This window comes from Aythya marila (genome assembly GCF_965140915.1).
Source record: "Aythya marila genome assembly, chromosome: 3".
NCBI classification, from domain to species: Eukaryota; Metazoa; Chordata; class Aves; order Anseriformes; family Anatidae; genus Aythya; species Aythya marila.
In genome coordinates this window covers 42,162,256-42,177,676 of record NC_139044.1, presented here as the reverse complement: position 1 = coordinate 42,177,676, position 15,421 = coordinate 42,162,256, and the positions used below count along the sequence as shown (strand labels likewise).

At 38.3% G+C, this 15,421-nt stretch overlaps 1 protein-coding gene across 3 annotated transcripts in view; it reads left to right on the top strand.

Annotated features, from left to right (window-relative positions):
• The window catches only part of DISC1 (DISC1 scaffold protein), a 190,947-nt gene extending 177,257 nt beyond the window's left edge, over positions 1-13,690 (top strand). Inside the window, exons 12-14 of one of the 3 annotated variants that reach the window (XR_014317286.1) lie at positions 2,258-2,333; positions 3,973-4,017; positions 13,587-13,654. Coding sequence is in view for 2 of the 3 variants with exons in the window: in XM_082757808.1 (XP_082613934.1) it covers positions 3,973-4,017; positions 11,546-11,560 (60 nt within the window). In the remaining variant the exon portion in view is untranslated. Of the gene's footprint in view, positions 1-2,257; positions 2,334-3,972; positions 4,018-11,545; positions 12,058-13,586 lie in introns of those variants that run through there. The other 2 variants (XM_082757808.1, XM_082757809.1) reach the window with 2 other exon arrangements.
• The last annotated feature ends 1,731 nt before the right edge of the window (positions 13,691-15,421 follow it).

Here is a 15,421-nt window from a genome sequence, read left to right as displayed (position 1 = left end):
AGGGAGAGAAAAAAATAAAATTCTCTGCTTCCCATCAATGAGCTGTGTTCAGCCGTGTCCTGGGAAGCAGGGCCTCAATACATGTAGTGGTTGTTTGGGAGGACAGATGTCTTCATAATGAGAGCCCCTCCTCTCCACTCCCTTTCCCAGTTTTTATTACTGAGTGTGACTCCATACCATATGGAATATCTCTTTGGTTGGTTTGGGTCAGCTGCCCTGGTGATGTCCCCTCCGCACCTCTTCTCCACCTCCTGCCCACTGGCATTGGGGTGGTTTGGAGGGAGTCCTGCTGCTGTGCCAGCACTGCTCAGCAAGAGAGGTAACACTGGTGTGATACCAGGGCTGTTCTAGCTACACGTGCAGAGCACAGCACTGTGTGGGCTGCTGCAGGGAAAGTTAACTCCATCCCAGCCAGACCAGGTACAGCAGCAAAACAAAAAAATTGTAGTGATGTGGATTTTAATGTCTACCTTGGCCGTGTCTGTCACTTTCATTCAGAAAGTCTTACTGTTGTGCTTTAGTAGTCTTACAACCATTTGTCAAGAGATAGCATTTATCAAGTGGAGGTACCTACCGGAAAAACACGCATTTGTCAAATATACTTAGTTAGATATTATTTAACGAGTCTGTCCCCTCCCTGTGAGAGGGGTAGCCTGATGTGGTTGCCACATTTTTAGAACAACCCTTCTCTTCAGCTGGGTCATCTCTGTTCTCCATTAGGGAATTTCTAAACAGACAGCTGTTGGTCACTGAAGCAGAAGGAAAGAGTGGCATTCTTTGTATTGAGAGATTACTGAATTGCTAGGTTCAAAACAGTACTGCAAGTACTGCAAGTACTCATAGCTCATGAGTATATGCTTTTGAAGGTGCATTGCCTTCCCAGGTAATTAATTCTCCTGATGGTGAAAGGCTATAAATAAAGCATCCCAATTATTTATCATGTTCTACCTGGCTAAATATTACTGAGCAGTGGATTTGTTTTTATTGATGTATATTATAAATGCAGTTTTTCTGCATATAATTATCCTTCTGTGTAGGTTTAATCAGAAAACAAAGAAACAAATAAACACAAGAATTAAAAAAAAAAAAAAAAAAAAAAAAAAAAGAATAGAAGAACAGAAATAACCTCTCACTTAGATCCTCAGATACTGCTTTGCAGAAGGGACATTTTTCATTTTTAATTAAATATCCTCACTAGATCACAAGATATGAATGTTCTCATATAAAATATGCAAGGTATAAATTCTTTGAAAGTTCAGATATTTTACTGTCATGTGTGAGCACAGGTTTATTAACTGTCAACAGTTACTTTATAGTTCTCATAACTGTGTTTTCTAAGACAGTAGAGAAATTTTTCTCAGTTTGTTTATGCAGCAGACTATGGCATACCCCAAATAGTCCTGCAAGTCAGGCTTCCTTTGTAAAACTGACTGTTAAGCAAGGAAGACAATCACATGGTTTGGCAGCTCAGGTTACTGAAACATCATGACTAATTTTTTGGTCAAAATTAAATAAAGTGAGGCCAGTAAAATTAATCCTGAAACAATCTGAGTTACTTAAAATTAAGGTGTACCCTTGTCAGCTACAGATAATTTATTAGAATATAGTATTTTTAAAAGTGCTGACGCAGACTTGTAGACAGTACTTTTAGTCTCAGTCTTGTCAAAGTCAGCTTGTTTTCTAATGAAGTTAAAATAGATTCTTGATTTTTCATGTAAGCGTGTGTTCTCCAGGTAGTGGCTGTTTTGCTGAAAATGAGGTGCCCTGCCAGTGCAGTTCTAGTTTGTCTTTTGCTAACTGAGATTGATTTTTCTCCCGAGTCTCTGAGGAATTCAAGATGGGTTCTAGTTTTCATCCCAGAAATGATCCATACTTTTAAACTGCAAGTAATATTGCTCAGGTTGCACGTGAGTGAAGTTGCTGTGGTCGATAATATGTAGTTAGATGCATATATATGAATATGTGAGCGATTTCTAAAGTATGCAGTAGCGTTTCATTTCTCTTCAGACATTAATGCCTGCTTATTCCACTACTTATGAAATCTTGCTTTATTTTTTGTTTGTCGATAATGTATGTGTAATCAACGCCTTTTAATAATGCTAGCAGCATCGATGATAACTAATAAACATAGAGATGTGTGTGTGCTGGGACCTCCCTAACACCAAGTATCTTGATGAACATGAGTATGTGTGTACCCGCAGGCTTGAGTTCCTGACCTATCCTTTTTTCTTCTTCTGCTATCTGGCATGCTGTGCAGTGTTCCCTCTTAATCACTATGAAGGAAAGAAACACCTACTAGATTTCAAGAAAATTGAGGTGATTAAAGTTACAAGGTAAAAACCAAAATTCAGTAGTGTTACCTTTCTTGTAAGTCAGCATTTTTGGTAGTTTTCCCATCAGAATTCTTTGTAGATCATTTCTCATATTTTCACTTGTTACTGAAGCGAGAAAAGAGGTAAGAGCAAGGGTTGGTTTTCTTTCCTCACCTCTGCATACTTCAGTTTTGCCATCTGGGAAGATGTTTAGAAGTCTTTTTGAAAGCATTAATGTTGGGAAGGTTCTATCATTGTAAAGCATTCATTTTATTCACTGTTTTTAAGATATTAAATGTTTTAAGTAATATTAATTGAGCAGCTATGAAATATTTATAATATTTAATGTACTGTCAGTCATTAAAAAGAAGTCATCACAGCATATGACACAACATTTTTCAGAATTTAGCAATAGCAAGGAACAAGAAAGCCTCAGTTAGCGGGCTGCAGCTCATTACTGTGCATTGAGATAGCCTGTGATCCAGGAGGCAAATGTGCAATGTGTAAAGGACAAAGCCTTTAGAAAGCTAAATAAACTGTGCATTCATTTGAGTTTTAATTAAATATTGTATTTGTGGAGCTTCAAATGTAATTTGGAAACTTAAAATTTAATCATCTTTTTGAATGTCAGCATTAAGCATCAGTGGAAGTCAGTGTTTGAATGTTTTCTGTATTAATCCAAGCTGGAAAGGGTTGCTATAAAAACAGGAAGCTGGCTTGTATACAATGATCAGATCATTGTTGTACAGTTACACATGTGGTTGTGCAGTAAGATGCCCCTTAGCTGCGAGTGATACTGTCATATCTATTGGTAAACACGCTAACTCTTTAGACAGAGATAACAGTATCTCAGTAAGTTTAATGCTTACAAGTATGTTGCAGTAAAAATAGAATAAGAAAATGAGTATGGTAGGTAAAATACATCTAAACAGCTTCTCTTCATATAGACTGTTGAAATATGCAGAAATTGTAATGGTCTTATGCAAGAGTAATGATTTTCTACTGTATTATACATATACATACATACCTGTGATACTAAGTATTGCCCTATCAAAGCACTATCCCTATAGCTGTTTATTTAGATATTACCAATATTGTTGTTTGAGATAAGTATTAATGATTTTCCAGGAACGTTAACATGAAATTTTTAGACTGCTCCTCAATCAGTGAAAAATTGCCCAATTTCTTACAGACTTTACATACAAAGTAAGTTTTGAAAGAGGAACTGTAGTTACCACATGTTACTAATAAAAACCATCAGTGGGGGCAGAATCTCCTGCCCAAAATCATTTAGAGGGTTTGTGCCAGAAAATTTCTGTAGACTTCTGAATGGTGTTTAGATCAGTAAGAGCTTGGTAGAGAAGTTTGTCTCAATCTATATTTAGTCTTTCAGTTTTAGAGGCAGTGTTCCATGTGGGTTTTAACAGGGAAGCCAAAATTCAGGCTTTAATAAAATGTATTCAAATTTAGCTTTAAATATTGGGTGGCTGCCACGGCCCCATTTGAAAAGCAATTGAAATGTTTCATACATCTGTAGCAAAATGATGTAATTGTTCAGCTTATATAACTTTTTATGTGCTATGCTGTTTTTGTAAGTTCCATTGAAATATTAATGTTTACACATGTATGTACCATATACTTAATAACTTATCTGCAACAGGTTGTGGAAGACATTTCATTTGGAGCAGAGGGTCATTTATCTGAGGTAAGTGTTTTCTAGGCAGTATAAAGTGGTGACATTGTACAGACTTTTCTGGGGTTGAATTAGAACTAATGATACCTGTTCTTATAGTGTTACCTTTTGGTAAAAATTTGAGAGCAAAATCACTATGTAGTATGTAAGCATTTAGAAAAACAACACAGGCACAATCAGAGTTGGCTCATTCTTTTTTTTCCATTGAAGATAATGGCAAAATTGCTGCATATTTCAGAAAGTTTATAGTTAAATTTCACTTTGCCAGTGCTTTTAATTCAAATGAACAACAGAAAGGATATGTTGGGGAAATGTAGAACCAATTATAGTTAGCCAACCTCACTGTAGTACCATAATAATGCTTAAGAATGGAACAAAATCATGATGTTTTACTTGGCTTCTTGTGTACCACTAAAAATGCCTTTATAAATCCTCTTGAATTTATTTGGAAAGTATAGTAGCATAGAACAGAACACATATCAATAAGATTTTTGTCTGAATAAAAATAACTGATATTTGTCATTTTACTCTATTTTCATAAATAAAAAGATGTCAGATCATAGTCTATCTATTTGAGCAAAGTCCAGGATAATTGAGTAATATAAGATGCCCTATGAAAGTGATGAGAAAAATCTGCTTGTTACTGTCTACATACAAACTAAGAGTTTAGGTAATATATGTGTAAGGAGATTGACAGTGGTTAAAGGAGCTGTACGGATTCAGTGTGATCAGTATGCCTTGGGTTGAAGCCTACATATTAAGGAAATTTAGTATCCATGCATTTTGTCCAGCCAACAAATTAATTACATGAGTAAGTAACCCCCAGTTCACCTCCCATATTAGTATGCATGCCACCTGACAAGTACAAGGGACAAGGAGTTAGCCAAGCAAATGAAAAAAAAAAAAACAACACACACAAAACCAGAAGAAAGTTGCAATTTGGGATAACTATTCATATGAGATATTTCTTTGGATCCTCACCAATGAATCCAAAGGCTGTGGAGCAGCTGGAATGCTCCAGGAAAGATAATCTACTGCAAGACCAACCTCGGATGTTGACCTTGTATACAAGGGGACTGACATGAGAACATGCCTCGGATGGACTGCTTAGCTTTGTGTGAATTCAGCATAAATGAAAATGGAAATCCTTGACAGTGGATGTGAACTGTGCAAAAAAATGTTCACCACAAAATGCAAAAAAACTCTCTCAACTGTGAATTTTGCTTTGAATTAAAGCAAAGCTGCAGGTGCTTATGTCCATGGATGACATGAAGTGAGTAGTCCCACAGAATAAAGGTATCAAAAAGCCCTACTGCCAAAAAGGCAGCATAGAGGAACGCTGGTAGTGATAGATGCCAAGGTGACAAAATATTTGCTTGAGACTAAAAATTACTTATGAAAGCTCTACTGTGTGCTTGTGTGCAGCAGTGAGATGCACTGAACACCCAGACCCTCAGTAAAGAAGTTGTCCTTTGCTTAGCAGGAGATGTGCCCAGGACATGAGAGTGTCATGCATGCTGGGCTTATGTATGTGCCAGAGCAGCCAGGCGTGCAGGGGTACTGCTAGGGAAGTCTTCAGCAAGAGCTTAATATCTTACGCAGGCAGAGGAACCTTACCCTTTTGAAGTTTTGAGGGGAAAAAATAAATAAAGAGAATCAAGAGCAATAATATAAATAAAGGAAATGGAAATCAGTTAGAAAGCCAGGCTCTACCACGCTGCCACAGCTGGATTGAGGTAGACTTGTAGACAGCTTTATAAAGGATCTATGAAACTGTCAGCACTCTCTGCCCTGTCAAGGCTTTGCCTAAATGTTCCTTTAACGCTCTGGTCCCTTAATCCTTGTCAGTCTCCCCGTTGCCTGCAGGAGAGCTCCGTTACTCATTCCACATTGTTGCATTTTAGTGACTCAGGAGCAGAGCGAACAATACTACCAACCACCTATAAATGATACCCAGCTATGCTGACTCCTAGCACAGCGGGACGTGGACACTAGAAAACAATTTGGTGCTTTTGTTTCTCTTCCAAGTCCTGGCCCACTGTGAGTTTTTATTTGTAAGTCGGTAAATAGCCTTATCCTCCCACAGCAGGAACTGGAATTGTCCCAGTTTAATTAAATGAGTCGATGCAGTAGTCTGTACTGATTTTAGGAAGCCTGCACTCAGGGAAGATCTTGAATCTACTAGAGATGAGAATGGGAAGACTGCTGTCACACAGACTGCAGCAGGGTGCTGGAAGGCAATGGAGAACTCTATTCTCGCAGAGATGATTTTCCAAGGATGCTCCTCCATAGCTGTAATGGAAGATATGCGAAGGGAAGGATTGCCAGCATCAGGCTGTAATTTTGATGAGTCATTTAACACTCCCATGTGTTGTTGTATCCCTGCAGAGGAGGGAAAAGGATTGGTGCAAGCAAAGGGAATGTGGGAAAAGCACGTGATGGTGGGGGAGGTAGCTCACAGTTGCAAAACAGCTGTCTGGAAAGCTTCATGCCTGAGTTGTTGCATATGAGAAACAGGAGCATGTTGTAGTGCTGAAGTCTCCTAAATGTGCATAAACAGGCTGATGGAACAAGCTAGCAGTCTGTAAGTGGAAGATGATAAGAGCAGAAATAACTGGGGAACATCCTTGATCCTAGTTCTGTGGAAAGTCAGAGATCCACCTCCATGAAAGAAAATCAGGGAAACAACAGGTAGGAGGAAACAGCAGATGATCTTCAGTACCCTCCAGAAGACACCATATTTCTAATAAGGCAACATGTTCTTTTGGTGCAGAAAAGAGCAAGCAGTTACAGACCATGTATCCATCCATGTCAGAGACTCTTCAGTGGCCCATAAGAATTCTGAAAGAAAAGGAAAAGGTATTGCTAACGATAACCCTGTGAAAGAGTAGTGCACACTATAAGAGCGAACCAGGAAGACCACAGTACACACTAAGTTTCAGTAAGCAAGAGATGCATACTGGCAGGAGACTTCAATGGTAAGCTGTCTGTAAGGGAGAGCTGAAAGAAAGCATCGGTATGTCCTTGAATAAGAAAGTTAAGTGAGAAGATAAAATGAGGGCAGAGTGCAGAACTTTTTCTTTCCTTTATTTTCTTAGTTTGAGGTCTTTCTAAAAATAATAAACCATTATAAATGTAATGCTGTTAGTATTCACCACAAGGTAGCAAGAGAAGAACATGGTGAAGGGTCTGAAGGTAAGTGAGATGCACTGAAGTCGGGCTAGACTGATGAAATTCCTTCTGAAGTGCATAGGAGCCAAGAAAAACAATCTCCAAACCATTAACAAGCTTCTATGAGAACTCCTAAAGGAAAGTTGAAGTCCCAAGGGATCAGTAAAAGGCAGAGTTGGTATTTGCCTTTAAAAAGGAGATAGGCCAGGAGTCTACGTGCCAGCCAATGTAATTTCAATTAGGATTAGAATTCCAAATGTTCCTGATAGATTGAAAGACTAGCCTGAAATCAATAAGATGTGATATGTTAAAAGACAGGTGCAAATTGCACTCAGGGCAGAAAAAAAGTTGTGTTTACGTATACAGATGGTAAATAGCAGCTAAGATGACAATACTGCGGAATGAGAATCTGGGGTTATAGTGGATTGCAAACAGAGTGGGATTCGTTACCTTGATCCTGTTGCAAAGGAGGGCAAAAGTCATTTGCAGCTTCATTAATGGGAATGTCAGTTGTAAGAAATAATTACTGTGCTTAGCTGAGAATGTCAAAGCCTCCACAGGAGTATGGCACTGGTCTGGGTATCCCTGTGTGGAAGATAGGGACATGCTGAAGAAAAGAAAGAAATGAATACAAACAAAATGTTTAGAAATCTTGGTCTGGTCAAAGTCAAAATCTTCCGTCACAGAAAAAATAATAGTAAAGAGGGTAACGATCAGTCATTGTGTGCTGCGTGAGGATAAAATGAAATGAAAACAAGCAAGGGAAGTTTGGATTAGGAAAACTTGCTCGCTGTAAGGATGGTTGAGCCCTGGAGCAAGCTCTGCCCTGACAGCTGGAACTACAAAATCCCTGTCAGCTGCTGAGAGCTGTATGGACAGGCATCAGTTGAGGGCAGTAACGGTGTGCTTGATCTCACCACAAACCACGGAGGGGGCTTTTGTGGCCCTTTGTTGTGCCCTGATTGCTCTTGCCATGATTCTAGGATGGCGGTGGTTGGGAGTAAGGAGCATTATTTTCAGAGTATGAGATTAGGCCTGCTGTCAGTGGCTGCTTTGCCCTTCTCACCTACAGCACCTGCCCAGGACAGTGCACACAGGACAGCAATTCTGGGATGCAGGGCAGAGGCAAAGGCTTCCTTCACTTCAGACACTTTGTGGCTACGCAGCTCACTAACCAAGGGCACACACATGTAGCCAGCATGTGACTGAAGCATCTGCTCAAGCAGGACAAGCATATGGACATTTCCATTTTGTTTCTAGAAATGATTTAAGAGATGCCCTAGCCTGGCTTTTTGGAGTTTCAAGTGCTCACAATTTCCATTAACTTCTGCTAGGGGTGAGGGCAAGCATGCAGCACTTCTGCAAACAATAAGTCACTGTTCTAAGCCTTGTGCCGTAACAAAAAGTATCTGTCTGCAAGGGCAGCTTTTTGTAGTTGTTACTTATATTGCTTTGAATGATTTTAACTCTTAGAGGATTTAGTAGAGGTGAAAAAAATCTGGCTGTGATGTTTTGCATAAGGTCTTTTAAGGCTTCTATTTTTCTTATTTTGTTAGGGTTATGATACTGCTAGTTTAAAGCAAGGCAACTCCTAAAAAGTTCCTGTGTATTAAGAACAAATTTTAAGGATTTATCTGGGAATCCTGCTTCTCAGCACAACAACCAGACTAATAGAGGCTCTAATCCCTAATAGAGTTAGATTAATCTAGCTACTAGAATACTGATTCTTCCGTATAAAATTGCTGAATTGGATCCAAGAGAGCACAGAAGGAGTTTACACTGGAAAAGCTGACCAAACATTTTACTCGAGTAATGCTGTCGAGGAGCTGTTGCTCATAGGTGACTAAAATGGCTTGTAAAAGGGTAAAATGAAATGCAGAAGACTAAAGTGGAAGCCATTTCCTCTGCTCTTAATTCGATGCACTGATGCTATGCAGCGTCTGGGACAGAATAAGAATTTTTATTTTGCATGAGAAGGCAGAAGAATTTCTTCAGTTACCACCATAACAAATAACAAGTCAGACCCACGTTTGTACCATTTTAACCTGTTTAAGGATTTAGAAATAAAAAATAAATCCCAACCAGCTATATACCCATTCACAGAAAAATCCATAAAGCAAAATTGCATCTCAGCTCTTTCCTGACTGCTGCAGTCCCTGCTAGCTGCTTTCTAAAAGCACTGTTAGTGCAGAAATAACCAAAGAAGTCTTAAGATTTAGAGCAGCTTGTAGCATTGACATAACCTATGAGCTTGGATGAATTGTGTTTTATTAATATGCTGAGCTGGAGGCAGAGTCCTCTTTCCTCTCAAAGATGTTGATCAGTGTGAAGTGCCACTTTCCAACCAGGAGCTGTTCTGAATAGTTTGTGTGTCACTGACAGTGGTTTCCTGTTTATATAGACAAATGCCAAATAAAAATGATACCGGTTATGTTAGTAGGCATGGAAGGCTCTGAGAGGGACCTTTCCTGTCTAGTTCTCTGGGTTAGCATACTTTTTTTCATATGAGGGTCCAGGGACAGGAGCTGTGGAATTGATTGAATATTTAGAATTCTTCCTGTATGTTTTTGAGAGCAGTGCATGTTTTTACCATCACATGTATAGCTCTTGATATTAAACTAGGGTACCTAAACCAAAGTTATAAACGTCTGCACCACCACATCCTTCCAATCCAAAATAAGAATGGCCATTATATAAGTGTTCAGTATATAATCCATGTATGATTATATACAGTCTATATGATAACTCTCCTGCATTTTTCCCTTAATGTTTGTGAGTACGTCCTTGAGAGACGATGCTTGTCTAAACTATGGAGGATCTTCTCATTTCAGCTGAAAAGGCAGTTCTGTGTCATACAGATGCAAAAATAGTTCATCCATACACTATTATTGCTAGATTAAAGCTGCAGAATGCACATTAAGTTTTTAAGATTAACAAAATGTAACATCTACCTTATGGAGATATTTTAGTTACACCGCAGAGCAGCCATAACCATACAGTTACGATTAAATTGGGTACAAGTGTGCAAAGACCTAAATAAGTTTGATTGGATTTCTACTTATTTAGATTTCCCTGCTTCTCTGTATTAATGGAACAATTCTTCATTGAGCACACAATTATTCCTAGTACTCATTTTTCATTTATCTTAGTTTCCAAAGTAAACACGATTTCTGTTACATTTTAGGTAATTCATTGTGTATTCAAAATGTAATAAATCAGGAAGATTTACTGTATTTGTTACATGTGAGCTAGAACGGAAATTTTACTCCAAGGGAGAATCTAAGTATTTAGTTGACGGAGGAATTAATGTGAATGGCTGTAAGAAGTACAGAATCTTATTTCTGAGCATGTTTAGCTCACCAGTAGACTCCTTGTCAGAAACTGCAGCAGGGTGGAAGCCCCAAATATGGGTGAGTACTGATGCAAAGCACTGTGAGATGCCTTTGATACAGAATTAGCATTCACCTGAAGTCCCAGGGGCTTGAGGGCTGGATCATGGCTTCCTTCTGTCATTCCTGGGACCTTTCTTTACTTGACTGTAAAGTTTTATTTTAAAAGGAAAAGAAAATGTCAAATGTGAAATCAGATTAGGTAGCTGCACACATTTACTGGTGAATTTCAATGTGAATTTGAGGCTGTAATTATATTCTATCTTGAGTTTTAAGGGCCTGACCACCTTAGAACTAGGCCATACTTGCAACTTGGAGCCTTCTTTGCCAACCATGTCTCTAAGCACTGTCCCTTGTCAGCATCTCTCATCCCATCTGAAGTGCAGAGAAGGGGTAGGTCTAGGAGATCCGATTTGCCCTGTATGCTCACTGGCACTGATTAGGGAAAAATTTCCACTGTGGATGTTCACAGCAGGTCTAAACAAATGCAGACAGTGCACTTATCATTTGGATTAGCTGCTCAGTGAACTCCTTGTGTTTGCATCTACTAGCTGGGAAACAGGGCCATTTTAAAGTGTAAGAAATAGATCTCTTACAGCCACCAGTGGCAGTGCTAGTTTGTTAACCAGTTCTCTGGATACACTGTCCTACTGTCAACAATATCCCCTTGATAAAAGCAGTAAGTGGATCAGACAAAAGTATACAATATATTGATGTTACAAGAGCTAAAGCCTGCTTTTTACAAGTTTCTATAAGATACCACTTCTTTGGGATCTGTACAGGACTAACTCATTTTGCCTAAGTACACAAGCTGTAGGAAGAGTCTGATTTGAAAACTTTGTTTGTGGCTTTTGTCTGTCAGAGCAGTCCTGAAGAGCTTGTGTGTTAATAAAAGCTGTTCTTCCTAAATATAAGTTCCTAAATTAACTGATGATGGGGTGGCACTGCATGTTTTTTGTCCTGTTTTTCTTGCATTTGAGATGATGATTAAGTGAAGATCTGATTTTCCATGGGTAACGAACTGCCATGGAAAAGTGTTCAGAAGTTGAGCTTTCTCCAGAATGGCCATCACTTTAGATGTTCTTTCAGAACAGGCAAGTTTTACTTACAATTTACTGATTCTCTTCTTCCTAGCATGAGACCTAAGTTCTTTTAGACAACTGTCATCTGTTCTTGCATGTGTGTCAGTGTCATAGAGTGATTCATGAAAAGCTTTCTGTTGATATAAATTGCCTGGGTTATCCCACTCCCTAGAAGCATATGGAGTCCTGCTGTTTTATTGAGTAACGATTGAACAGCTGGATGGAAGACTTGTTCCTCATCTTTCATCCTCAGTCTAGAGACAAGGACATTCCTAGTCGATGTAGGGAGAATGTGCATGTTCTCCTACCTTGTTCTTATTTTGAAAACAATGGGTCAATTTTACACCTATAAACTCTGTTGAATTCTGTTGTAGATTCTGATACTCGATAACTCTGAATTTGGCTGCTCAGGTATCACGTACAGAGCCAGGGACTCAGCTGGCTGGTTCTCACGTTGTGCTTCTCTGCCTCTAAGCTGTGGGCATTTGCAATATAACCTGTTTCCAGCTCACTTGTCCAGGCTTTGAGCTTGTTGCATACCCATACGATCTGTTGAATAGCTGTGTCTGGCAGAAGACATAGGAAGGCAAAAGGTCAAAGCTCTGTGCTGTAACAGAGGATGTACCAGCAAGCAGACCTCTTCTGACATTTGACTCTACGTACGCACTGCGTGACGCAAACACTAAGGGTAGCACAAACTTGAGGTCTGGTAAATGTGTTTACCAAAAATCAGATTTTCCCAATGGGCAGCATTCCAACAGTTTTTGGCACAATTTCATTGACTGAAGACTTGATTTCGCTCAAACAACCACCGATGCATGATATTATGGATCAGTGCAAAGGACTCCAATACTTCTTCAAAGGAGCAAAAATTTTCTGATATTTGTATATGGACACATATGTAGCAGGCTGTAGATGAGTACATACTCTAGGTCTAGAGAAAATTCAGTCGTCTGTATTCCAGCTGATGAATGATCTGTTTTTTTCAATGTAGCTCCAGCCAAACTTCATCCTGACACCATAATCTTTTCTTTACAGATGTCCCCTGTATTTCACTGTAGACAGCACTATGATGCCTTGGAGGGTGAAAGGCTAATCTCAGTGCTGCACAAATTGGTTGATTTTTTTCCCCACTCAGTTATGCTGTTTATTTGAGTCATTTCTCAAAGAGGAAGTCAATACAAAATATAAAAGATACAAATTATCCTTCTGCAGTATATCTGACAGCAAGCAAATCTATAGGAACAGCCTTTGTAATGGGTTTAGAATACTTGATTTAAAATAGAAAAAGCCTTTGCCTATATAAAGGTCTAGGTAGACAACCATTATTTTTGAAAATTTATACTTATTTCACCATAACATAGTAACAAAGTGTAGTTTCATGTTGTATTCTGTAAGACTTCGATGTGTTTTCTCTGATCAGTTGAACAGTCCCCGAGTATTCTAGCCAGATTTTTCTTCAAAAGGCAAGTGCGTTTTTGTATTTATGTGAGATGCTAAAAATGATGCTTCTTGAAATGTTGAAATGGCCTAAATGTGTAAATCATATTTACAAAAACAACTTGAAATTTAGGAACCTAAATGGTGTAGTCAGCATGAGTTTTCCCTCCCCTGCTGTGGTGAGACAACAGGGGAGAGGGAGAGCAGTTCAGTCTTCACACCCCTTTAATCCTCTGCTGAAAGTGAGATCATGACTTTTTTTCTGCTGGGAAATAGACTGCGACCACAAGCACATTCCATTCCATATGAATCACCAAATTATTATATAGTAACAACTTTTTATCTCTTTAACCGGAATTTGGTTTCAGGCAATATCTTAGCACTGCAAAATATCATATCCCATCACTAATATTTTATTTTGCCCTTAATTTGATGGAAATATGTAGAAATGTATAATCATCAGCAAACATGCTTTATTTTCTTTTTCAACTTCCTTTAGGAGTTCTTCATATTTTCCACAGAGTTGGATGAAAAATGTGAAGCAATAAGTGAGAAATTGGTGCATCTGGAAGACCAACTGCAAACTTCAGTCTGCAGAGTTGATGAAGGAGTTATTCATATCCTTTTTGATGTATCTGTAGATATATATCTAAGTAAGTATGTATGTGAAATATTTGCCTTTCAGATTCACATAGAGTACTAGTTCTTAAGGCAGATTAAATATATTAAGACAAGAAGAATTGATTGTCTTGCTGAAGTGGGAGTATTTGTTGTAGCAAGTTTCCCTACAGTGCATTTGCACTGTGGTCTGATCCAGCCTTAATTGATTTCAGCACAATATAGTTAGTTCTTTGTAAAGTGAAATTAGGCACTGAAACACTTTTATTCTACTGTTACAGTCCTTTTGTTGGTAATGCACACAAAAGTGAATAACTAGTGCACCAAAATTAAGCATCGACACACATGCATTTCTCAGCATGATTTAGTTAAATTAAATGCTACATCATTGACTCAGACAGTGTATACTGTCACATGTAATTTGGCTTTCTTTACCTTTTGAAAAAAAATGACCATCAGAGGCATCATATGGTATCCTATGCAATCTAATCTGCCTCTGACACTCCAGTGCAAGTGACCAGATGAGATGTCTTATAAAGCACTCTTATCTCTTTCTGTGCTTCATCTGTCATTCAGTATCTGATTGAAGATTGCTTAACCTTTACAGAGGCATTTGTTGGGCCTTCATCTGTGGAAATTTTTCAAAATTTAAGAGCACAGAGTATTTTTTCATTTATGATTTTCATAAAAAACAAACAAACAAAACAAACAAAAAAAAATACTACACACAAGAGATTTTATTCTTCTAAGAAAGGGAAAAGAGAATAAGAACCAATGAGACTAAAGAAGATGAGAGTACTTAGTTCATTAGTTTGTAATGGAAAAGAGATAGTAGACAAGCAGATAAGGAAGAAAGATGAATGCATTCAGGTTTGGAGAGATTAGCAGGCACCTGAAGGTGAGCTGAGGTGATAATGAAACCAAGAAGGATTCGGTTTCTCCCAAACAGAAGTGTACAGTCCTCCAGGAAAGAGTGTAGAGAGCTGTAGCGCAAAACTAGAAACAAGAATCAATAGAGCACGTGGAACTACTACCTTGTTTTAGGTAATTAGGCATCTATTGCCAACTATTCCAAAGTTTGTTTTCTAGAAACCCGATTTCTTTAAAGTTATTGGCATGAAAAGCTTTAAGGAAAAAAAAAAAAAAAAAGTGTCACTAATTTGTCACTACTTCAAATCTTTTCTAAGCATTTCAATGTACAAAAAAAAAATATTTTCTTGTATTTGCCACAGGACAGTCTGCAATATTCTGTAGATCATATTTGCAGCATACATGCTTAGTTGCAGTTTTAGTTCCCTCGACTCCATTCTTTTCAGAACTACGTGCACATATGTGTCTTGCATATGTGCAGAGTCCTTCCTCCCATAGGTATGTTTGCTCTCAAATGAACTTTACACATTAACTCTAGTAGAAAAACACTGAGGCTTGGATTTATGGGTTCTGTTCCCATCTTTGCAGTAGACTTAAGTTCATATTCAGACCTGTTCACTAAGACAGGTCCTATCATAGTTATTATTTGCTATGCAAGGTGCAAAAAACTGAAAGAAAGATTTTTTGATTCCTGAAGAAAACACACTGCATGTATAATAGTATTTAGTTGTATTTTCTATGGACCATGTACGTTTCTTTGTAGCTGCTGAAACTGGATGAGAAAGCTGCAAAGATAAAGATCTAATCACTAGAAGTTGAGGAGAGTTGTAGATTAATCTCATTCCT